We start from the raw sequence: 26,571 nt of genomic DNA, 5'->3' as shown, positions 1-26,571 counted from the left end.
ACTTGATTTAACTGTTATTTTCATCATTTAGTTCACAAGCATCACTGAATCTGGAGAAGAGATTGGAGTGCTTAATCTGCCAGACAAGATTCAGTATGAAGATGCACATGGTGCTCAATCATCACAGGTTCCAATTGCTGTTTCTCCAACATTTGAACCCAAAGATACAAATTGTCAAGAGGACACTGAATCTGTGACTAGCAAGCTCAGGAAGTTGGAAAAGAGGATTGAGCAAGTAATATAAATAACTATAATATAAAGACATTTTTTGCTACAATTTAACTTCATTCCATAACAATTATTGTATGTTATACATTGTAGTTAATTTGTGGTATAATTCTATATTGAGCCATGTTGGTATTGCACAAATCTTTGTTAAATTGTAGTGGAACTGTAGCACTTTGAATAAGATTACCAACTAATTATATATTTAATTTTTAGGTTGATGGAAAGTTAGCTGAATTTAGGAAGGCTGTTTTTGAGGAACTCTCAAGCCTTCGAGAGTTCATAGATGTTTCTGTGAAGAGTGTTATGAAGGTGATAAACAGGAGGTACGATGTGGACGAGTCAAAGGTAAGAATTGACATATATTTTTGTAGTAAAACTAATTATGACATATGAATCAAATATACTCAAACATACCCAAAAATTATAGTTTGCTGGTAGTTCAACCAAAAATAATGACCAACAACAAGGAGAGAACAACCAGCAATTTCAGTTCAATATTGGTGATCAAGTGCATGCAAGCACAAGCAATACATGTATTTATAGAATTCTTTCAGACATATCTACAAACTTCAAGACAGCATTATCTAATTATTATAACCCCCTTTTCACTATGTTTTGCAGCTGCTATTTCTCCGGAACATGTTCAAGCACATGTTGACTTATATTCTGATTTTCAAGAAGCAGTTGGGGCATAAAAAGCAGGTATACTATCATACTTTCATTACAATAAGGTTACAATGCAAAATTTTTATAATTCACACTTTAACTACAAATTCCCACATATATCTACAATTCTCATTTTTTAAATTATTCATTCAAGCTGAAGTTTCAACAGAACATCTCCAAGCACATGTTGAGGAAGAACCAGAATTTGAAGGAGTAGCTGAGGCACAACAAGCAGGTATAATATCAGAAGCTCATTATATTCACTTTATATCAACAATATTGTGCATAACTACATACATCTACATTTATCTTCAGAAGCTGAAGTTTCTCCTGGGGGTGTGCCAGCAATGGTTGAGGAAGAACCAGGATTTCAGGAAGGAGCTGAGGTAGAAAAGCAGGTATAGTATCATAATATACTTTTGAAGTAGTAAATTTTTGCTTATACAATTATATAATGCTGTTAAGTATGTTATTTTATATGTAACAGATATTAAAGATAACGTTCCACAGTCGCCAATTCACGGTGTGACTATGAATGAAGTTGTTCCTGAAGGTTGAGGCATTGACAAGAAAGGTCCGACATTGGATGACTTTGAGTTGCCAGACAACTTAACACAATTGGTCATGTATGGCGAGACCATACCAGATGAAGCAACCCCTATTCATCCGGGTAGAACCAGGCAACCGGAAAAACATGCACGATCACCTTTCACACCTCTGTATAGTTCTGGAGGCAGCACCTCTGTCGGACCTAAATTTTTCTACCTCAAGCACCCCTTCACAACTGTTATAGGTGAAAATGTAGATGCTGATTTGATAGAAAGGTTTACCAACTGGTTATACCTTCGTAGTGACAAAGTATCTAAGAGGTATGAATGCTTAATTTTACACTTTCATTTCACCATTTTTAAACTTTAAATATGTAATTCATTCTGTCATTTTTTTTATTTGATATTTTTTTGTTATTACAGGAGGAAAGAATACTTTTCCAAAAAGGATAACCAAATCAAGCCTTGGTTAGACTTTGGTTGTGAAAAGGTGGATAAGAAGTACTGGTTTTATGCCCTTGGTCACCCAGGATAAGTCATCAATAACACGGTAAGTATAAAGAACAGAATCCTTCACAATATGTGTTTTGTCTTCAGCTGTGTAGTGTAATTGTAGTTATATTGTAGTTTTGTCTTCAGTTGTGCAGTGTAATTGTAGTTATATTGTAGACAAGATATATAGGTTACTATATTTTGTCTTCAGCTGTTGAATTTGTTCCTCTGTATAGTAGCTAAAGTGTAGCAATCTGTTAGATTATTTGATTAGTTCAAATTGTAGTTTAAGTTGTAGCTGTTATGTAGATAATTGTGGTTACTTTGTATCTTATAGTAGACTTTATTTTATTTTGCAGCACATTGATGTTATTATGTATTATTTGAGAAAAAGAGGCAAGTATGGCCCCAATAACGATACTAGGTTCACAACAACCGATTGCTTGTTCATGACCAAGATTGAACGAATCTATGACAAGTTCAAAAGTTCTCCACCAGAACTTAAGTATTCGGTTGTTAAATCAGATGATGATGTTGCAAAATATATCCTTGGGCATAGACTTCTTGCTAATGTTGCCTGGGATGTAGTTGACTATGTCATCATGCCTGTGAACATTGTAGAGAATTTCCATTGGTTGTTGCTCGTTTTCGACATAGCGGACATGCAACTTTATGTTTATGATTCCATGGTGTCTTTAAACCGTCATAATACTGTTGAATCATTGGTTGATAAGTTTTCAATTATTATCCCTCTGTATTTGTCTTGCACTAGTTTCTATGGGAAACGTAATGACATTGACTTCAAGACCACAAAGGCATACATTGAGAAACCAGTTACAAACCCTCTCAACATACAGTGGATGGTTGCGGAGATTCCACAGCAAAAGGAAGGATCACTGTAAAAAAACTATTCTCCCTTTCTATATGTTTAATTATTTTATTTTAATCAATTGTTACATAATAAAAAAAAATTGATCTTATGCAGCGATTGTGGTGTATTTGTGGCGGATTTTGCGGAGTATGTTAGCCTTGGAGATTTGGCAATCCCAAAAGAAGATCTTTCTGATATCGACCAACACCGTAGACGCTATGGAGATCTACTATGGGACTATGCTACAAAGAAGCAAGAAGATAGGTCAATCAGTGAAAGTGAGGTTACATGCAGGCTAGTAAGGAGGAAGGGTGCTCTGGCTAAAAATGAGAGGACTATAGTACAGAGAAAGAAGAAATAGAGTCTTGTGTTCCTAGTTTAGTTGATGTCATTTTGTAGTTGAAGTGGAATACACTGTAGGAAATATGTCATTTTGGTTGTTTACAGCACTTTATCTTCATTACATTAAACTCGAGTACTCTGATTTGCTAGAATACAATTTGCCTTTAATCTTCAAGTAATTTTTATGAAATACCTTCAAGTTCTAGGTAATTTCTGTATATAACTGTCATTTGTAATTAAGGTACACAGCCAAAATATGAAATAAATACAGGAATCATATAAATAAATTATCCACAATTAATCTACAAATCATCTACAAATTATTAACAAGACAACAATTTAAATACATTTAAACTACATTTAAACTACAAATCATCTACAAATTATTAACAGGACTACAACTAGACTATATTTAAAGTACATTTTAACTACAATCTGGAAACAGTTTACATTGAATGAATTCTTCATTAATATTAGTTGTTTTGTATATAGTAAATATTAAAGTTTAACTAAGCTATAAAAAAAGACAAATTTAGATGCCTGACAGAATACATAAAATCATATTAAACGCAAATACACAAATTGTAGTATACTTCATAATCATCTTCAAAAACTTGAACGATTACACAAAAAAATCAGATAATTTGAACTCACTAACATTTATTTTGAATAACTATTCTAACTACATGATATTCATTTCTTTTTGGGCGCATTCTTGCAAGTTCTTTTGTTATGCCCTTCACCTCCACAATTTTCACATAACACCTTGTACTTCTTTGACTTTATTTCATCAAATGTTTTATATCTTTCCTTGTGAGGTCTCCCTGGCTGCCTTTTATCTCCCACCGGTGGCTTTACTACCTCATCCAAAATATGTTGTGGCACATCCCATTTGCTTTCATCAGGAAGAGGATTTACTGGCATTTCATAGGTAAGCAGAAGGCTCTTCCTTGTAATACAGAGAGCAATAGTTTTCGTATGTTTCCTTCCTGTGCCTTAATGCTGCCAAAGCATGCACACATGGAAGTTCATCAAGTTGGAATTGTCCGCAACTACATTTCTTGTTTTCTAGACACACAATGTACCGCTTCACACCATCTAACACAGTATGTATATGATATGTTGAAGCTCTCACCTACAATTGAAGAACAAACAGAAATAATAATATATCAATCATTAAAAAGGATTATCCACAACTTACCTACAAATCAGCTACAAATACATTACAACTTATCTACAATCTACAATTACCCACAATTTGACTACAGTTTATCTACAATCTGGAAACAATGCATATTAAGCAATTTATTTTTTTGCACCAAACAAACAGATCTTACCCTTAGTTTCTGAGATAATGTATTGTTGTCATCCAATTCTTTGTTGAATTTGTACCCAAGGTATGTGAAAGTACCCTTTGCCTTCAATAACTTCTCTTTCGTCCAACGTTCAAGAAGCGTCCTCATATACTCTAATAGATCAAATATTGGCAGCTCTCTTGCCTCTTTTGTTACAGCATTCAACGACTCGGCAATGTTGGATGTCATAGTAAAAGTTCTATTCACCGTTGCATGTACTCTTGACCATCTATGATAGCCAATAACATATAGGTAAGATTTCACACTCGGGTCTACCTCTTCAATCTTCAACATCCTTTCATTAAATTCATCCAGAGTGTATGAACGTGTTGTAGCAAAGTACAATACATGTAATTGTAAATGTCCCTTCTTGAATTTGGACCTTATATTTGTCCAAATATGCCACATGCAAGAGTAGTGTGGCATGCCCGGATAGACAATTGATGTTGCCTTCAGTATACTCTCATTCCTATCTGAAACAACACACATTGAAGGTCTTTCACCATATGCCTCCTTGAATTGCTCAAAGAACCACTTCCAAGACGCGTCGTTTTCAGAATCAACCACAGCATATGCCAAGGGAAATATAGTACCTACATTTTTAATTCATAAAATATTAATTGGCAGCCCTGAAAAGGTATATAAAAATATAATTAAATAACAACTACAATATATATTCAGAATATAGACAATTTATCTACACTTTTTTCCTTTAGCTACAAAATAACTACAATATAACTACAATTTAACTACATTTTATAGAATGCCTACAAAATAACTACAAAATTATTACATTATTTACCTGTTGCATCCATGGTGCTTGTTGTAAGCATAATCCCCCTGTAGGCTGACTTTAAGAATGTCCCATCAACCACTACTATTGGCCTACAATGTTGCCAACCACTTATTGATGTACAAAGAGCAACAAATGCGTATAAGAAGCAATCATCTGCTGCCTTCTTCAATTTAACAACAGAACCAGGATAAGTCTTCTCAAGAATATAAAAATATTTGGGTAATTTGTTGTAAGAGTCAGACGAATTCCCTCTCAAAAACTGTAAAGCCTTTTCATTGGCTCTCCATGCTTGCATGTAGCTTAGGTTCAGTCCATGTTCGGATAACATGTCAGTTTGTATGTCCTTTGGTGTGTAAACAGCCTTAGGATTACAATACTTTGGAACGATTATGCTACCAACTACAGCTGCAGTACGTTTGCGCTGTATGAATGTTTCGTCCATTAAGGAGCATGTGTGTTGTCGGCTAAAACTCCTTATCTTGAACATTGCCGACTCATTAATTGACGTTGCCTTGAAGTGCCATTTACAGTTTTCAGCAACGCATATAAGCCAGTAGCTACAAAAAAAAATACAATATTTAATACAGGCTATAGATGTATAAGCAACAAAAAGGACTGTTTTAACACAAATTCGTTAAAAACTACAATTAACTACAGTTTAACTACAATTAAACTACAATTTATAAGAACCACATATCTTTACTAAAACACTGCTTTTGCTGATATATTCTCCACAAATAAATACATACCTTCTATGACTAGATCTTTTTACTCTGAACTGGAACTTGTGCATCACAGAAAAATTCTTCATTACAGCAGCTACAACTTGCTTGTCCTGATAAACTTGTCCTTCTTCAATATATGTTTGCGTAGATTCAGTTATTATTTCACTTTGATATTCCTCTATAGCTGGTGAGGATGGAATTTCAAGTAAGTTTAGGGATCCAGACGAACCTGCAGCAACATAGAGATACATGTAGTAACTATGTAGATAATTTTGAAAACAACATTGCTTTATGAGCTTCAGTACATTGTTTTTTGTAGTTAATTAGTAGATAAATGTTGTAATATTGTAGATAACACACTAACACAATAACTCTCTGCAATGTCGAATTAAACATACATGCACTTGTGCTATCGTTGGTGATTGCCAATTGCATATTGAAATCTCTTACGCTTATACATAAAGGATACGAACCTAAGTTCTTATTCTCCTTTTTGGTCTCCATATACACACGAACCCCCATATCATTCCTAATCTCCATTGGAGGACAATTGTCGTTCACAATGTATTTGATTTCAACAATTTTATCAGATGTATCAATCGATAGTTGTTCTGCAATTGTAGAAATCAGAATTTCGTAGCTTGCATTCTCATCTACCACAATGGCATCAACTTCAAAATCTCTAAATATGTCATAGTGATCCCAATTTCCATTCAATTTTAGCATTATTGGAATTTTTGACATGATTTCGTGTAGTTGAGAGAAAAAAAATGAACAACAGATATAGGTTCGACAATTTGAGTACTGAGGTCGATGAAGAACAATTTTGAATTCTACAATTTGTATTGTGTTGTAGAATTTGTAAAAGCAATTTGAGTACCGGAGCTTCTGAAGCTTGCGTTGTTTTAGAATTGTAGTGAATGAGAGAATTACGCAGCAATGAGATCTCTTTCCGTTTCAAAATTCGAATTTAATGTGGAAAGAATCAAACACAGATTTCATGCATTCTTTTTAGCGCGTTTTAAATGGCAGAATCTACCTAATTATAGATTGGTATATAAATTGTAGTAAAAATGTGGACTAAGCGAGTAATTAACAAATTATGAACATTTTTGGTAATAAGGTTTCATATATGGTATAGATAGGAAAAAATCTCATTTATTATTGAATACGGATTATTTTAGGACATGTAAAAATGACAAAATTGGATAAAACTGAAAATGCATTTTGAAGAGATCTCAATCAAATCGAGTGCCAAAAATATTTTCTTAGAAAAGATGAAACAAAACATGTAACTCAAAATTAATCAAAATCAACAAATTTTATTAGTCGGATCAGATGATTAGTATTGATATTGCTCTGTGGCGGACGCACGTGGTGGCAAGCGAGTTCAACTGAATCCGCTTCATCAGAAAATAATATTGTGAATATATATAAATTATGATTAAAGCTGCGTAAATTTTGTATAAATATTTTATTTAAACCCACTTGACAACTATTTTACGACTAAAGTTATGTATTTCTAAGTTTGAACCCGCTTGCACAAAATCTTAGGCCGGCCACTTATACTACTTCTACACATCAAAAGCTAACAAGACAAAACAACAAGACGTAGTAATATCTGATAAGATCTACATTCTACCACCTAAATATAAAACAAACCTATACAGAAGCCAGAAGGAAACAATTCACAATAATTAATCTTCTTCTTGATGGCCACCTAAATCTCCTATAGTTTTCTCAAAACCTGCTTCACTTTCCGACCCATTTTCACCTTCCATATAACGAACCTTTTTCCTCAATTCCTCCAACTGTTTCTCCATTGTATACATTTTTTCCTTCAAAATCTACTGCCAAATGATTAAAAAAAAAATGAGATAAGAGCATGTATGAATAAAAATAAAAAGCAGCAAAACAAATATATAAAGACAAGGACAATGTCATGCAGTAAAGTACAGCACAAGTCATATAAATAAACAAATAAATATAATTGACGCATGAGTTCCCACAATAGAAGATGCCAATATTAAGATAAGGGCAATGTTATCCGAAGAAGCTTATTTGGAAAATCATAGTCACATACCTTTAACATAAACGACAGAATTTCAGTCCTCGTATTCGGAAATTCACTTGTTATAATGACATGCTTATCTGAAGTCTGCTTCACTTGCACTCTCCATGAATCTCGGGAAAAGCAGAACATATAAAAAAATTATAATCACAGAGAAAATAATAGATTCCATTCGAAAGCTACAAGAGAAAACAGTTTCATGCCAGGTAAACAATTAGATAATCCTAAAGAAAAGTTACATGTAATAGTCCTTCGGCAAGGAGTTAAGCTTCACCATCCATTTGTAACAAATAAACATATTATGTACACATTTGCAAGGATAGGGAATAATAAGATCTTTACAACAGAAACATGTAACCAGTGAGATGCAAGTCGGATAAAGGTAAGAATAGAAAAGGTAAATTTTCCACAAAAAAGAAGGAACATAAGAGAGCAAGCGATATCAGAAGATTCAGAACTCATCCAATTGCTTGCTTATTGAGGAAGAAAAATCAACTTTCTAAAGTTCTCTCTATGTTTGTTTCCGTGCGCGCGCGTTGCGGTAGATGTGGGTTGGCTAAGGGGCTTCATTACTCGTGCTTTACTCAACAAACCAAAGCAGCTATTACGCCATTTCCTATAGCAAAACAACTGAAAGAAAAAAAACCTAGGATGCGAATTTATAGACAGTGTATCAATAATGAATAATTAAAATTGCATTAGTTGTCATAGACTTCTCTAATCACTTGTAAGTACTTCACCAAATATAATTCTTTTATCATTTTGAAGAGGAAATTCAGATAAAAATGATTTTTTCTAGTTTATAAAATTAGACGGCAGAAGCAGCACATTGACTGATTATACATTCTCACCCATCTCCTGAAAACCCCAAAATTGAATATTTACTGCAGTAAATACCAACAAAAAGGCAGAAAGAAGCAGTTTAGAAATGCCATTGTTTCCCAAAAAGAAAGAGTACTCTTGAAGGTGTCTTCCAGTAGTACTGAATATGCTTAGTCAAACCACTCGATATTTATCGGAAATTTCTAGTGATACTACTTGTGCTTGATTTGATTCCTCTATCGGAAGAGCTAGATGTCTCAATCTACAGATCCAATCATAGCCTCAAATGAGTTGGTCATGCAACTTAACATTAAGATTCTTGCAAATTTCGTGCCTTTTCTGTTGCGGCACATTTCCAAGGAAGCGTATATTGTCTTTAGCTATTGCAATCAGCTTCTCAAGACCCATCACATTGAACCAAAATTATCAAACATATTGCTACTGTTGCATCAACTAAGGTGGCCTCCAACTGGTTGTAGTGTGCCATGTAGATAAATTAGGTACGACAAATATTCATCACAGAAAGACTGTAAATTGCAAATGAAAGTGAATCATGAATTATACCTTGCACACAATAGATGATTCAATTATTGCTGTCATCCTTTTCATCCTCATCGTTTTTCGAGTACGCATATTCACCTTGGCAACTTCGCATGTTACCTCGCAGAATCATTTTTCTCTGAAATAAACCTATATAAATAATCTGAATATTGTATTTGTAACAACTAAAATAAGGAGACTGATATGATCAAATAGAAATTATAGCTCCTTAACTTTAATTGGTATTCTGTAGTTGTCGGATAGAACATATTACTAAAAGTGATAAACTTACATACGAATCAAATGGAACATATAGAGGTGAGCAACGAAATTTAAATCAAATATTCTTAAAAAAGGGAATAAGATTCACAACTATTCTTCTGGATCTTATCATGCATCTTCTACTTTCCAGGTGGAAAAAAATTTCTCTCATAAGAAGGGTACACCGATGAATGCCTCATTGGCTTCGACCTTGCCACCTTTTGTCAAAGTTTATACTAAAAAAAATTGACATCAAATATTAAGAACAGAACACATTTGCAGAATTAGTTGAAATTAATTTGATCAAAATATCAAAGCTTTTTCACAGTTGAAACTATAGTTAAATCTTAAGTGTTTTTTGTCAACAACAACAACAACTCGGTATAATCCCACAAGTGGGGTCTGGGGAGGGTAAGATGGTCAACTATTTTTGTCAACAACACATTATAGTTGTATTCATTGTAAAATAATTCTTGATAGCTGCTCAAGATGGAAGACTAATCTCACGTCATAGAATGAGTCATAGTTTCCAATTTCAACCTGTAGAAGAAAACTTTTTCTTGATGATGAATTACAAAAGGAACTTGTTAACTCTTAATGAAGCAGTATTTGAGGTTATGTAGTTTGTATTCATAGTGCTGAACTATTTTGTATTATGTTGTCTATGAACTAAAATAGAAATAATTATGTGGAGAAGTTGTACCCTTACAGTTCCTGATTCGATAGCAGCTAGGAATGCTGCGGGATCCACAGAAGAATTACAAACCTGCGAGTTTGTGGCATCAGATTTAAGCTAATAGATATATTTACACTGACAGTGCTTGAGATACCCTTATAGTTTTTACTACTGAGTCATATATTAAACACATTGACGATGTAAATGCATACAAGGATGAATCTTTTAGACTGATGAGCTCAAAGCACTTTGTACAAGGAAGATATCATGACAAATTGGTATCATCCTTGGATGGTATGATTTGTAGAAGTAGCAAAGGACCAACCAATATACATGATTCAACTCACAGAATGTTCAGAGATATGGGCCTGGCATGGATATTTTTACAGAATGCACTAAATTTAGACTTGAGAAGTAGTCCTATCATTTTGATGTTGCCTAACAAGAAATTCTCCCAAACAAATATTGAAACAGTATATCAGTTTTTTATGTTGGAGTTAAGAGTTCATCCAAGATATTCTTCATAGTGCAGGGCCAAATGAAATAATTAACAAATTTAGACAGAAATCACCAGTTTCCTATGATGCAATATGTTAAATCGTCAATTCATTTTTTTCGAACGGAAGAGGACATAGAAATGCCATATTTCAAGAATACCCATTCAGTCATTTGAGAGGTTCTTACTACCACACTTGGTATAATTGGTTGCCTCTTTTATGCCTACAACGTCATGCCATTGACAAGTAACCAAGATGAAAACCTCTGACACAAAGTTAAAGAGCTCAAAAACTGATTACCAAATTCATTGGGCTGATTATAGCAAACACATTCACGTGAATATGATAAATATCCCAAAGGTACTACATGATATAGAATGAAACAAGAAGGTTAAATAATTCATTATTCTCTAATCAAAAAGAAGAGGTAGACGAAAGAGATAACAAATACATGACATTCACCTGCAAAGCTTGGGCATCATCATGCAGCTATAAAATTGCAGCAGGAAAGGCAAGAGCTTAACGTTGTTTCTAGGAAATGCAGCTTTTTGTCAGTCTTTACGCTAAATAATGTCAGCTCCTCAAAAAATTTCACAAAGAATTTACTGTAGGTTCCAAAGTGCTCCTACTGATGCATAATATTTAGCCTTAATGATTCATTATATTAAGTAGAAATAGCACCGGGTCAGGAATAAATACACCATTTAATACCTTAGCAGATTGGGCTAAAGAAGCCAATGCCCCTAATGCTTCTTGTTGGATCGTTTGTTTGCCATTCTGCATTTCAAGTAACAAAAAGCTGAGGAAAATATTATCAGTCTCCTGCACTTGTTAATAGTGAAATACCTTTGTAATTTGGTGCTCCAAGAATTTCTACACAGGTGCACAAGCAGTTAACAATTTCATCTAGGTAGATTTGACATTCTGTTGAACCAGACGATTATGTGAATGACGAGATAGTGACATAACAAAGCAGCCCCAACAAAGCTGATGATCAATCTGTGCATCCAAATAAGTAATTGTTAATCATTTCAATCAAAAAGAATAACAACGAACCTCGCCTCTTAACTCTGCATAGTAAACAGACTGAAGTTGTTGCTTTCGTTAGCAAGTTCTTCATATGAAAATTCCACTGATTTATCCACTGCGATTCTTGGGGGCTCTGGAGAAGTACCCTAATTCAGAGGATCCCGTTCAAAGCTATTTTAATATCTCAGACTTGATAAGCTGGAAAAGATGTCACATGAGCAGTAAAATAGGGCTAACCTGTTGAGCTGTTTTGCCACACTTAAAAAGATATTAGCAGAAACACAAACGGTTTGATTTTGCAGTTTCATGTGTCAACAAAATTTTTGTCTATTTACTAAAATTGTAGAACAACCTAATGGCAAACCAACCATTAACCGGATGAAGTTGAAGACGATTCTTCTACTAGAGCAAAGGAAAGATGATACAGAGAACAAGGATAGACAGAGAGAAGATGAAGATGGTGACAGGTGTTGGGGAGGGTAAACATTGATTTACCAAGAAGGCCCTAAAAGAGAGGTTGATATTACAAATTCTGAAAGGTAAACTAAAGTGATAAAAGGCTAAACCAAGGGCAAAATGTCACTCCAAAAAGTAAATTCTGAAACGCGTACATTTATGCACAACACTCCGAGATGTACAATTTAAACGGATTCCCGAAATTACCCTTTTGAACAGCAAGTAGGACGACAAAGAGGCCCTAACTCTCGCTTCTAAATAGTACTCCCTCCGTAGAAAAGAGAGAAAACTTTTGAATTTGTAGTGTAAAATAAGACACATATATTTTATGTGGCTATAAATCATTGAATAAAGGTAAATTGTTTTCAAATAAAAAAAGATGTCATTCTTTTTGGTACGGACCAAAAATGAAATAGATTCACCTAAATTGAAACGGAGGAGTAGGAATAGTAGTAAATATGCTTTGCATGTGCAAAAGTGATATGCGGTTGTAATGTTATTACTATTTAATATAATATATTTACAAGTTTTTTAATAAATATGTTATTTTCGTATCACGAATCTCGTTAAACTTTATTAGAAACAACTGATGATACTTAATAGTAAATACTTTTCATACTCATTGTTTCCATGTATTTATTGCAGATATTGATTCGAGTACTAGTGGACCTCATGACTAATTCTTGAGCTCCAGTATTGCAGTTATTCGCGGTGAACCAACCATTTTAGTCTTGTGGTGGCGTGGTTTCTTTTATTTTCAAACTATTATTATCTCAGCCGTTGTGATATACTCCTAAAAGCTTGGAACTATTTTTCTTATTTAGGGTTATATTCGGATCTTATACTTATTCGTTTTATTTACTCGATATTGGATCAAATCTCGTTTTCAATTTCATTCATGGTATATTGTAATGACCGACCGGTCGTTTTGAGCTCTAGCATGTTGTTCGGCAGTTTAAAGACCTTGAGTAGCTTTACTACATATATTATGACTTGCACACATAGTTGGTTTTGATTTTCAGGAAGTTCGGAGTTGATTTGAAAGGATCATTCTCAATTCGGAAGCTTTAAGTTGGAAAAGTTGACCAAAATTTCACATTTGAGTAAACGACCTCGGAATTGGGATTTGAAGGTTCCTATAGATTCGTAAGGTGATTTCGGACTTGGGTGTATATTTGGGTTGAGTATCGAATGGTCCGGGCGGTGTTTCGGGACTCTAGTAAGGTCCATTTTATTGATTGTAACTTGTGCGTGAAGTTTGGTGGTAATCCAGAATGTCAAGTGTGATTCGGACACATTCGGAGATGTTTGAAGGTTTGAAAGTTAAAAGAAGGATTTTGATCGTCGATTCGTAGTTTTGATATTATTCGTGGTGTTTCGAGCCTTTGAATAAGATATTGAGACTTGTTGGTGTGATTGGACAGGGTCCCGGGGTCCTCGGGATGGTTTCGGGCCAAGTTTGGATGATTTGCTAAAGTTGGTTATACCTTATGGTGTTATTCTTCGCGAATGTGGGGGGATGCATGCATTCGCGAAGAAGGATTTTTAGCTGCTGGGAATATGTGCCACGCGTTCACCATGGAGACTTCACGTTCCCGACAAGGGCGTCGCATTCGCGAAGGACAGGTCGTGTTCACGATGGTCAAGCCCGGTGATCTCGTCCAAGTCATACCTCTATTTAAGGTTGTGAAGTGGTCGATGCAATAGTAATACCCAACAAGGGGTTGGGGTTGATTTTCTACAAGGAGCTATGAATGGGACTTAGGAGTATATAGTTTAGTGAATGAGCTTGAATTATCTCAAATCGTACTTTCACAAAATTGGGTTATTTTTATGTCTAAGTTAAACTAAGATTACCAACTAAGAATTAGAACTAGGAAATTATTTTTGTTGTTTTTCAAATGATAAAAGACCTAGGGCTACGACCTTGACCTGGGTGTTTGCCTGACAGGTTGTAGACTTTAAAGCTTGTTTAATTGGTCGGGGTGTATTATAGCTATCAACACTCGAGTACCCACTCAATACCTCTCGGTAAGAGAGTATTTTGCCGAATGTGACTTTCTCAAGTCAAAATGGATATTGAGCAAAATGGCTGATACAAAGCTCAAGTCAGGTTTTATCATCTGTAGGTTCAATCCTTTAATTTGGACTATCAATCAACTTGATTCACCCCAATTCCTTGTTAGCCATGTTTTCCTAGACTAAGTCTCTCTTTCTCAAGTAGAGACCAAGTCAAATAGGCATGAACTAATGTTTGCAACCATTAATTCTATAATTAAAAGCAAGAACAAGGCTAAATAATAAATACTCAATCATAAACAAGCAATAAATCAAACAACAATTAGATTTACACTTTAAGGTTGGGTTACAACCCTAGTGAGAATCTAGCTACTCATGCTTAAAACAGAAGAAATAGAAGAAGAAATAATAATTAAACTCATATTGATAATCAAAATAATAAAATCTATGTTCACAAAGCTCAAAATGGAAAAAACTAATAAAGAGGGTAAAGAAAAACGTCTACTGTGGTTGCTGATATTCAAAACTTGACCTAAAAAAGTGAAACTCTTCTATTTATACAAAGCTAGAATTTTCGGACAAAAATGCCCTTTCGGAGGTTCTGCAGCCGCACAATTTCATGTGCGGTCCGCACTTTGCTTCAGCTTAACAAGATTTGAATCTTATGGCCAAACAATTCCAAATCGCGGCTGCGTATCTTTTTTTCTGCGGTCTGCACATTTCTGAGTGCGACCGCACATGGCTCTTCTGCGAATCGCACAAATGCAACAGCGGCCACGTAGCTGATCTTCTGGAGCCGCACAATAATTGTGCGGTCCGCACTTCCTTTGAACTTGATATGCAAACTCTCTGAACTTTTTCTCTTGCTTAACTTTTGTGGCCACAGATTTCATGTGCGGACCGCATTTCTCACAGTCCTCTGATATGTTTTTCTTAACAATCTGCAGCCGCAAATGATATTCTGTGGTCCGCATTTTGAGCTTCTGTGCCTATTTTTGTCCTTATGTTCAGATTGCTCCTTCTTGAGTTGGATTTCATCTTAGTGACTCATTTTCTAATACTCCTGCAATTAAGCATATTTTATCAGTTTTTGGGAACACAATTAAATGCTTTTGGACTAAAACGGAAGCTAAAAGGCGCTAATAAGTAGTCAAAATCTCCACTTATCAACTCCCACAAACTTAAGCTTTTGCTTGTCCTCAAGCAAATAAGATAATTCCCACCTCCAAGTTAAGAGCTATTCCAGCTAATAAAAGATGCATCAATCACACATCAATTGGGATCAACAATTACCCACAACACTTATGAATTATCAACAAGGAAATGATTTGAACTTTTAAGCACAAGTAGTTTTAATGTGACACTTGAGCATCAAGAGTTGACTTTATTTATCAAGGAAGCTTGCTTTTTCATATAGGTCATTGTGGAGCCCAAACTCCTCCTCCTCTACTCTCCATTAGCATATCTCACTTAAGAATATAGCACTCAATTCAAATATTTGTGAAAAGTTCGCTCAGCTCTCTCAAAAGAATTCCACAAGTACGACTCTAAGTATCATATGCTTTCCCCTCATGTATATCACCACTAATGTAACTTCACTCGGCTTGAAATCACGTAGGGCTTTTTCGGAATGCAATGAAGGCTTTTGGACTAAGGTGGGATATGTTGGAATAGAACGGGTTCATCTTTTCTTAAGCGCTCCATTTTCTCTTTTCAGCTCATGTTTTGCAGTCTCTTTGAGGCATTTTCTTTTTCCTTATGGGAACTAGAGAGACTTAATATCACTCTTTCTTGGTCATGATATTCATTTTCTCCTCTTTTTTCCATGCTTTGCATCGTTACTTTTCTTTAAATCCCTTCAACTCTTCAACTTATTCATTTTTTTTTTGCATTTTTCTTTTTGTTCTTTCTTGCTTTTTCTTTTCTCTTTTTGTGTCTTGATACCTTTTTCAATCCCCGCCTCTCCCCCAAACTTATGTTTTAGCCAATTGTTTCTCAAGAGTGTTAAGGAAAGCTCGGGTTCCAAGAGAGGGTCACTACAAAACGGGTAAAGGCTTGTAACATGGTTATCAAATGAGAAAGATTTTAGGCTCAAATGGGTTGACTAAGGATAACAACATCGGTGGGACATGGAAAATTTCAAGAGGAGAGCCTACAATCACTTCTCAAGCCAAGAAAAACTTAAAATTTCTAGAAACACATTCGAGGCAATTACTAGACCGTTCGCATGGGTACTTGGACTTGCAACAAAAACATCTCACCTCTCACACAGCTGGATTGTTAAAGAGGATAGCATCGAGGGCCCACAACAACCATATTCAAGATTAAAAATCACTAATGATTCGACTAAACCACTCGATGATTGCTTAAGTTAACACAAGAGTCAGAAGGTCACTAACTAGAACTATTTCTTTCCAAGAACTTTTTTTAATCATAAGCATGTAGTTAAGTGTGTTGGTACCAAGTGAAGCATGTTTGACTCTGACTCAATTAGGTCTTTGTATTCATTATTACTACTATTATTACCTAAACACCAAAAACGGACTCAATCCCTTAAGAAGGTTATCACGCCATCCATCGTTGGGAAGAGTCACCCGGTTCACACAAAAACTACCTTTGGAAAGAACCGTAGCATTAAGAAAAATTAAAGGCTTATTGTCCACTTAAACATAAAAAGAAACTACTAGATTATAAAGAAACTATTAGATTAAACAAGAAGCTATTAAATTAAACATTGACATAATAAAATCATAAGATGAGAGAGGAATAAACAAAATAAAGAAGCTACAAAGAAAGCTATTAAAAGCATAAATGAATATACAAAATGAGAGAGGAAAAGAGAAAATATATACATCAATAGAGAGAGAGAAGAATTGTACATAATAAAAAGAAAAAGGAAAATGTTATTAGTTATTACAAACAAAATATCAAATCATCCAAATATCAAATAAACTCCCCCTCCCCCTCCCCCGAATAAAAGTAAGCATTGTCCCCAGTGCTTATGAAAATAAGAATAAGGAAGGATAAAAGTAAAGAGGACTCCCTATGTGATCTTGGACATCTCTGTGTCCATAGTAGCATCACCTCCCTCAGGCTCCTCCAACTAGATCTCATCATCCTCGGCTCTGGAAGTAGCTGGGTTGGTGAACATCTGTCGCACCACCTCAACAGTGTTGGTAGTCAGGTCTAGCTCCTCAGATTGGCCAATTGGTGCCACTGGTGCTCATGGTCCTGTTGGGTCTACTGGTGTTGTTGGATCTGTCTCCATCAACATAACAAATGGAAGGTTTCCAGCGGCTGCTATCTTGGTGACCTCTCTTCTCAATCTATCTACTAATTTCTTGGATGCCTGCAATTTCTTCATCTTCTTTACCTGCTTCCCAAGCTCCTCAATTACTGCTCCATGTGCCACCAAAGTGTTCATGATGGTCTGCTGGTTCTCCAAAATCTTTTTCAATGTGTTCTCCACTGTCGGAGGAATCTGGGGTGCCGAAGTAGATGTTTGTGCTGCAATGGCACTGGATAAGTCAGACAAATTTGCAGTAGCTGTCTGTATCTAGTTGTTGAAGCTCGCCAGTATCTGGGAGACTCGCAGCCAGATAGTGGATGAGCAAGCATAGGAACCAGCCTCAAAGTCGAAGTAGGGGGACTGATACTGAAGGACCTGAAGAAGGAGGTGGAGGCCATGGCAGTTGCACTGGTAGAAGGCCCTACTACAGTGGAAAACATGTCTGTTGACTCTACAACTACCACCTAAGGCTCATCACACTGGCCTACGGTAGTAGTCGGCTAACCCTTATTCTTCGGGTTCCTTGGGTCCTTCAGAGAATACCAAGTGAAGGGCTTCTTCGACCGAACTTTTGTATCGAAACTCTTCCACTCCACCCCCACATTCGTAAGGTACTCTGTGATAGTGTTGGGATACAGATAGGGGCTGTCACCTTGCCTACCAACCAAAGACATGTTGGCTGATATCACGGCACCCACATTGATTGGGTACCTGACCATGATAGAGGCGACTAACACTGCCCGTGGGATTGGGAGATTTGTTTCATTTTGGCATGGGTCTAGTCTGCTAGACACAAAATGTCTGCCATCCTTTTGCCTCAAAATTGAGGGTGTTCCGTTGTATAGGAACCCCTGTTTGTGAGCCATGGTGGTGGTGGTCCCGGAGCTGCCAGAATCTCAGCTAGCCATGGGCGAGCTGCATCTCCCATTGCGAACTTCTCCAAGTATTGCACGAAGATCTACATCCTCAAACCCTAAATATGTATTTAGGGTGCTCTGATCGAACTTCACTTTCAAATTCTTCACTTTCATCACTTTGGTCCCTATCTTTATGTGTGCCACACTGTCATAAAATTCTCGAACCCGGTGCTCTTTGGCATCCACCACACTTTGAGTGAACCATGTCCACCCATTTCACTCCCAAAATTGTTTCGACATCGCTGGGTTGTATATATCAAGATCCTTCAATAAGAACTGACGCTCAAGAGTGAGCGATCTCGACGACCACCACTCTCGAAAACTATTCAATGTAGTTAGACTGACGAACCTATCTTCCCAAATTTCTTTTTTCTTCGACCTCTCAAGACCGGCAACTCTGGTATCACCCCCTCGTCCATCATCCAGGATATTATCCACATCTGCTGTAGTAGCTAGTGCATTGGGGCATCTGTAGATGAGGGCTCTGAATCCTGACTGTCACCTTCCGAACCCTCGGAAGTGCTCTCTGAGGTGGAAGGTTCATCTCGGAGTTGAAATCTCCCCTGAAGCTACTGTGGTTGTGATTGAATATTAGGGTGTTCTTGCATAGAGTTTCCCTCTGATGCTTCCCTAGATGGGACATATGAACTTGATTTAGCGGGCTCTGCAGCTCTACCTCACCCGACGGTCGCCTTTTTGGATATGACTTTTTGAAGGGCGAGTGGTAAGGTATTCCTGACCCGGCCTCGGGAGGGTTCACCCCTCCCCTTTTATGTATCACCACAACCACGTGACATAACCAATTTCTAAAATAAACAACAATAGAAGTTAGTTCTAGTTCAAGTGCAGAATATCAGACATTTGTAGAACAAAATATGTTGCAGGGTGGGGAAGTGCGGTCCGCACAATATCAACTTCGCTTGTAGGTAGGGTTGTGCGGACCGCACAATTTTAAAGTGCGGCCGCAGTGATGAAATTACGTTCCACACAATTTTGAGTGCGATCCGCACATTTTTGAGTGCGAACGCACAGTGGATATCTTAAAAATGGCGACTCTTTGAAGATAGAGAATGCCCTGATCTGCGGCTGCACAAACTTTTCTATGGCCACAATTGAATTTTTGCGGGCTGCACAATTTTAAGTGCGGTCCGCACATTCTTTCCAAACCAAATGCCCTAACCCATAGTTCTACGGATCGCACAATTCCTTGTGTTGCCGCACATTTCAAAATTTATCGGGCATAGTTCTTAGGGTTTTGCTTTTATGCACAATTTGAACATGGTAGTAGAAATTAAACATGATAAATAAGATACCCATTGCCCAAATAACAAGTAGGAGATTACCAACACAATCTACACCCCACATAGATATGAAATTGACAAATGGTCTTAAAATAACTAACAAATTATAAACTGAATGACGAAAATTGAAGAATTCTAGAAATGATTTGAACATACCAGTGATGAAGTGGTGTTAAGGAATGATCAAAGATGCTAAATTAGTTAGCAGATGAGTGAATCCGTTGTGTGCAAGATTTTTGCCTTTGTATTAATTTCTCAAAAATTTGAAAAGTTCAACAATAGAATTAGGTCTACTATTTATACTTAACGGGATTGTCTAAGGGTTCAAGTGACGAGTGTGGCCGCAGAATTCCTTCTACGGTCTGCACTCTGTTACTTGTTATGCAATTTCCCTCTGTGTCGCGCCCCCTTTTTCCTCGCAGAGTTCGAGTTTCGACATTTTTTGGGACAACTCATTTCCTTTTGGGAAAGGGTATGGAATTTAAAGAGTCGCCACCTAACGGATTTAAGGTGTGTTAGGGCACCTAAAGCAAATAACTCATAAATCGGTTTGCATTACCAGAGATTGGGTAAGGGCTTGAAATAACATTGAGGGGAAGGTGTTAGGCACCCCTCGAGGTCCACAACAATGGGTCCCGGCCAAACTCAATTTAAGTGAATTAGTCCTAAGCAATTTAAACATATAGAGATTATTTAAACGGGAATAAAGGGGGTCCTAGGTTTATTAACCTATAGGATCACTTCTGTGTAATAATCGGTAAACTTTCCTCAAATTGAGGTGTTACGCGTAGCATTAGCGCACAAGTCATCATATCCTTTACTACCCAAATTACCATTCCCTTAATAATATCTAAGCGTTGTAATAGCATTGAATACGTACCATATGCGTGCATTACCCGTCCCTTGCCTAGGGCCCTAGAGGTTCTTAGGACCTCTAGTTAAGGTGGTTCTAGACTTATCTATGGTGCTTAAAAGGAGAAAACTACGCATCAAACAAAACAGGTAAGACTATCACATAATGAGCAGTTAAAAGGGCCCACATTTACCTCCACAAATAAGCAAACAATTGCACGTCTCAAACAACTAATTTTAAATGATTTAAAGTCCTATAGCAGGATATCTAGATGAGCACAAAATATGCAGCAGTTTCATTAAGGCGAGGCAATAAATACCTAATCAATTTCCTACTGATTTTATTACTTCCTGAATCTGGGCTGTTTGTAAGCAGTAAAACAAACACATTTTTTGGCAACTTCAGGGTTTTAATTATCATATAGGCTTGCCTAGGCAATAACCGGTGGGATCCTATAGGTATGATATCTAAACATATTATAAACCAGTGGCTAGTTTAAACAAGCAGATTTTATCCGTTTAGACCCTATCGGCATGCTGTCTATGCGCTGAAAATGATCACAAGCATTACAGAACTGATTTTACATGTTTATCTCTATGAGCATGATATCTAAGTGTTGGAGTTGTTTTTATACTAATTCCTTATGGGCATGACGGTTAAGCGATGAAACTGATTTTATATATATTTTCCTATAGGCATGATATCTAGGCGAATAAAAGTGTCAATGAATTGCTAAGTGAGTGCAACAAAATATCCCAGAAACATGATTTCTAATGCACACATAGAGGTTTTGAAAACATGATTATTGCAGAATGGGTAAACGGTCTAGGAGTAGGATTTCTAGGATGAGAATTCAACATAATGAGATAAACCCTATGAACATGGTTTCTAATGCAAATAGATATCATCACAATAGTCCTATAGACATAGTTTCTACCCGATCCCCATAAAGTTATATATAAAAATCCCTTTCCAGTTTTACTAATAACCCTAATATCTGTTTTTACAGGAATTATTATTACATACCAGATATAAATGAATTACAGAATGAAATTGATATACTATATGGAGCCTGGATAGGACCAAAAGTAAACTTGGAAACCAAGCTTTCAACCAAGTATGAAATATGCCAGTATCTCATAGTACACCAAATGGCCTTCTGCTGCGTCAAAGTTCCCAAGGGCCTCAGAGACCCCGGACAATGCTCACACCAGAAACCCTTTTAAAGAAACAATTTTGTGAACAATTTTGGGAAAAGTCAGCCCCAGTGTGTCAGAGTTCGGAGGAGTCTCATGGACTCCTAGGCAGTGCTCATACTGGAGGGGCAGGACCCTAGATATTCTAAAAGTAGGAGTTGAAAATAGTACATGAAAATAGGAGATAGTTTTAAGAAAAAAGTTTGGATTTTAGGAGTAAATAGGAACAAACAGAGTTATTTCAATGCTTAGAATTCAAACAAAGATTCCAGCAATCAAGTAGTAGACAGAAACAGGATCATAACTACTTCAAGCAAAGTTTCACATTGCATAGATTTGACTTGGTTTATTAATCATCACTAGTTGGTCAGATAGTATGTTGGGAACAAAATAATAAACAGACAACTACATAGAGAAAGGTAGAAGGGGTTGGGAACATGGAAGTCAGGAACACATAAAATAGGGCAAGCATGCTAGTTGAGAAAACAAGTAGATAAGCATCATGTATCAAATAAGAACATGCTAAAGAGTATGAACCATATTGACATATTGAACAAGACAATTTCATGAGAGTTAAGGGCATGCTAGTTATTAGAAACATAACACAGACAAAGGCAGGTTGACATCTTATAATAGTCAGATTAGACAACATACTAAATTGGACATAGAAACAGAAGTAGTCTTGCTAGTTTAAAACAATGAACAGGAAAGACATACACAATAGTAATCATGCTAATTGTGAGCAATAAACAGGCAAGACAGGACTGAACTACACAGAAGTGGTCATTCTGATTGAGAGCAATAAACAGGAAAGCATAGAGGTTCAAATCCATAGCATATTGAATGATAATAGGAATGGAGACATACCAGTTAGGAATTAGCAAACAGGAAGTTGAAAGTATGCAGAATCCAATAGTCTAGTCTTGGCTTTCAGCCGGCTAGACAATGTAGCAAACACAAGTAACAGAAAGGTTTAAATGAGAGCAACAGTTTTTGTGTGTGTGTGTGTGTGTGCGTGTTTCTTTCTGAGTGTGTGCGTGTATATGTGTTTGAGTCTGTATGTTTTTAAATCAGAATAATGGAGGGTTTTTATGGCATGCAATAGAGTAGGACACATAAAGTAATGAACCAATCATACGCACATAAGGTATGAAAAATCAATTAACAATCAGTCATGGATCAATTAAGGGGAAAGAATCAAATAAGTACCACTTAATTTAAGGAATATCTCACACATAATCAATCAGTAATTAAGAATAAGGTTAATAAGGTAAGAACTAGTTTTCAGAATCAATTAGGAATTAGAATACAAAATCAGGCTAGTAATATAGATACATAAATAGGGTAAGAACAAGTAAAAAACTTTAATAAGGAAATACGGGTACTAAATTCAACCCTAATTCAGGTAAGTGAATCAATTAACACCTTAATTGATAGAGCTAAGGTTAATAGGCAAAACAGTATAATAGTATTCAAATAAATGAAACCCTAAGACATGTCAAAGATATAGAGATGAATCTCAAGTAAAAATCGGTCGAAAGAGTAAAGAAGAAAACCAGAGTTGAAAATATTTAAACGTCTAAGCATTTTACAAAAAACCCGTTAGAAATCAAAACCCTAGCTTCTTAGGGTAAAATAAATTCGGTTAACAATAATAGTAAAACAGAAAAATCTTAAAGAAAAATATCAGACAAACTCAAAACCCTTCAGATCTAAAGAGATCTAACGGATTCAACCAGAAATAACTAAGTTTATGAACATAGGTGGAAAATCTGGTTTGAACTAGAGATTTGAAGTCATGAAAACACGAAAGTGATAGTACTCATAGACACATGGTTGAATATAGGCGGATTAATCGAAAAAATGAGAGATCTGAACTAAATCTGGTTCAAATCCCTTGAGATCCCACCAAGTAACATGAAAATCGAACAACTAGTAGAGGTAGGAGGTCGGATAAGGCAGTAAATCACCAAATGATTCCATATCTGGTTGGGAATTAAAGGGATTTGGGAGGAGTTTTGAATGACGACGCTCTAGGGTTTGAGAGCATCTGAGAGAGAAGAGAGGAGGAGAGGATTTAGAGGCGGCGTAATTGAGAAAATGGATAGGGTTTTGGGTGTTAGGGTAATTAAAAAAGGAAAGGAGGTCTAGGGCCGTTAATCTTTTGATATCAACGACTATGATTGATTCCGGGTTGGGGCGGGTTATTTGGAGATTGGGTCATGGGTTACATTTAAGTGGGCTAGGGTATATTGGTCTAGGTTTTAATTGGGCTGGGGTAGGCTAAAGTCCGAAATTGATTAAGAAAAGGGGCTCTTATTTAAATACCCAATTAACATAATAAAATAATTTTATAAAATAACTTATAAATGATAAAAATATATTTTGTGTATAAAAATGATTTAAAATAATTACTAAGTATTATAAAAATATAAAAGGTTATTTTCTTGTGAAATAAGGTAATTATGCACACATGGGGCCATTATTGCAAAATTATTGCAAATATAATTCTAACACGTACATATGACTATTCATGAAATAATTAAAGCCTAATATAAATATAAATGATAAAATTAAGAAATAAAATTACTATAAAACCTGTTTGTGATGCAATTAGTAATTACTTATATAATAAAATGCTAGAATAAATTAATTAAAATCCTTTTAAAATACAAAAAATTATGAAAAAATACTGGTTGATGCTCATGCACTATTTTGAAAGTATATGTGCATTTTGAAATATATAAGGAAAAAATTGGGTATCAACAACTGCCCCTCTTTACCCGAGAAGGATGAAAGAATTTTCGAGTAAAGAAATGATGACCGATTTTGACCGAATGGGATGTGTTGAAAAATAGAGGCCGAACCCTGGTCTTTGTGCTGTCTAGATATCCCTGATTTTACAGTAATCAGGCCATGTGTTATTCTGGACCCAACGGTGAATGAGGCCGATGGATTTATTATAGGAATGGTAGCAAGTTTCAGAAAAGGTTCTTTTGTGAAGGGTAATATCGGATGGAGTTATGATTATAATTCTGAAGTATAACAAATTTATCATAGGTACGTATCCGAACGGTCGTGGGGTAAAGGCAAGTAATTGATGGGAGTCAATTATGTTTGAAATAATGGTAAGGCACAAATAGAAACCGAAAGGGTATGAGTGGAAACCGGAGCGAAGGTGGCCCTGTTTGAAGAACAATTACTTCCTGGATTAAACTTAAAACACAATGCATGCAAGTATATAAAGTATTGCAAGAATTTAAACATGATGCAAGTTCCCTTTGGACCATGAAAGATTGTCTTTGGATAGTGAAGATGACGTCCTTAGACCATGATGTCCGGGGACACGAATCATGAGATAAAAGATTCGCAGGCCATGAAATGGTGTTCTCGAGCCATGAAAATGGTGCCTCTGAACCATGACGTCATTGAATAATGATGCGCAGTATTGAGATATCATCTGGCCATGACATGGTGTCTTCAGGCTATGAGGATGATGCATTCGGACTATGACGCCTTTGGACAAATTGGCTATACATCAGCCTATGAAATGCAGAGACATGATACCAAAGGTGATAACAAGAAAGAGCTTAGTCTTGTGCAGAGTTTTGGGGCAGATCTTAGCCCCGAGGAAAGAAGATAATGTAAAGTCTATAATAGAGCAACAATTATGAGGAGGTTGACCAAGCTTAATCTCACGAAAAGGCAGTGCTTAGCCTTATGCAAATAAGGAGGTAGGGCTTAGCCTCATGAGAGCTTTGAGACAGGGCTTAGTCTCATGCAAAGAGAAGGCAGTGCTAGCCTTATGGAAATAGGGACGCATGGCTTAGCCTCATACATGATTTGAGACAAGGCTTAGTCTCATGCAAAGAGAAGGCAATGCTTAGCCTTATACAAATACGGAGGCAGGGCTTAGCCTCATGCAAGATTTGAGACAGGGCTTAGTCTCATGCAAAAAGAAGGCAATTCTTAGCCTTATGCAAATGCGGAGGCAGGGCTTAGCCTCATGCAAGATTTGAGACAGGGCTTAGTCTCATGCAAAGAGAAGGCAATGCTTAGCCTTATGTGTTGATGCCCAATTTTTCTTAATGAATTTTTAACATATATATATATATATATATATATATATATATATATATATATATATATACACTTTTAAAACAACACATATGCAGTTATAAGAATGCATAAGCATTTTTATAATTTTTCTATAATTTTTAAAAGCCTCAAACTGATTTATTTCTCCCCTTTTATTTATAAAATCTCCAATAATGATCCTTCAAATTATTTTGTGGTGATTTAGTCATCTAAATTCTTTATTTATGCCAAAATATTATTTAAATATTTTTAGTGCATTTTGTATAATTGCATTTATATTTTTTAAGCTAAATTGCATATCTTTGCAATAATAGCCATACTAATGCATAATTGCATTGTTGATGCATAAAATGATCCTTTATATTTTTAAAATATTAAACAACTATTTTTAATCATTTTAGTATACTAAAATATTTTTTGGAAGTCATTTATTATTTTTATAAATTATATAGTATTGAAAATGACTATTTAAAATCTGGCCTAATTTCATTTCAATTTTAGCCCCAATACCAGCCCATTTTCA

At 35.9% G+C, this 26,571-nt stretch overlaps 2 protein-coding genes across 15 annotated transcripts; both read right to left on the bottom strand.

Moving 5' to 3' along the window:
• Positions 1-4,072: 4,072 nt before the first annotated feature.
• On the bottom strand, positions 4,073-6,767 carry LOC142164286 (uncharacterized). Its single transcript, XM_075222037.1, has 5 exons — positions 6,422-6,767; positions 6,048-6,252; positions 5,305-5,855; positions 4,485-5,095; positions 4,073-4,282 (listed from the first exon to the last, which is right to left on the bottom strand). Exons 1-5 carry the CDS (start codon positions 6,765-6,767, stop codon positions 4,073-4,075), a joined length of 1,923 nt encoding a protein of 640 aa, XP_075078138.1.
• Positions 6,768-7,453: 686 nt separating this feature from the next.
• LOC107792570 (uncharacterized) lies at positions 7,454-12,595 on the bottom strand. Of its 14 annotated transcripts, none has more exons than XR_001649566.2 (8): positions 12,157-12,595; positions 11,947-12,065; positions 11,737-11,814; positions 11,602-11,689; positions 11,353-11,421; positions 10,421-10,483; positions 8,107-9,595; positions 7,454-7,873 (listed from the first exon to the last, which is right to left on the bottom strand). XR_001649566.2 is itself a non-coding variant. In XM_075254497.1 (8 exons), the coding sequence occupies exons 1-4, from the start codon at positions 12,225-12,227 to the stop codon at positions 11,603-11,605; spliced, it is 333 nt and encodes a 110-aa protein (XP_075110598.1). In that variant the 5' UTR covers positions 12,228-12,595; the 3' UTR covers positions 7,454-7,873; positions 8,107-9,606; positions 10,421-10,483; positions 11,353-11,421; position 11,602. The 14 variants fall into 14 exon arrangements, 6 of the variants coding, with proteins under 6 accessions (XP_075110598.1, XP_075110595.1, XP_075110597.1 ...); XR_001649570.2 differs by having other exon boundaries at positions 8,107-9,606; positions 10,427-10,483; XR_001649568.2 differs by having other exon boundaries at positions 10,427-10,483.
• Between the last annotated feature and the right edge of the window lie 13,976 nt (positions 12,596-26,571).

Source organism: Nicotiana tabacum, chromosome 1 (genome assembly GCF_000715075.1).
Source record: "Nicotiana tabacum cultivar K326 chromosome 1, ASM71507v2, whole genome shotgun sequence".
Taxonomy (NCBI): Eukaryota; Viridiplantae; Streptophyta; class Magnoliopsida; order Solanales; family Solanaceae; genus Nicotiana; species Nicotiana tabacum.
Note: the sequence above shows the minus strand (reverse complement) of the source record. Positions and strands in the feature narration are given on the sequence as shown.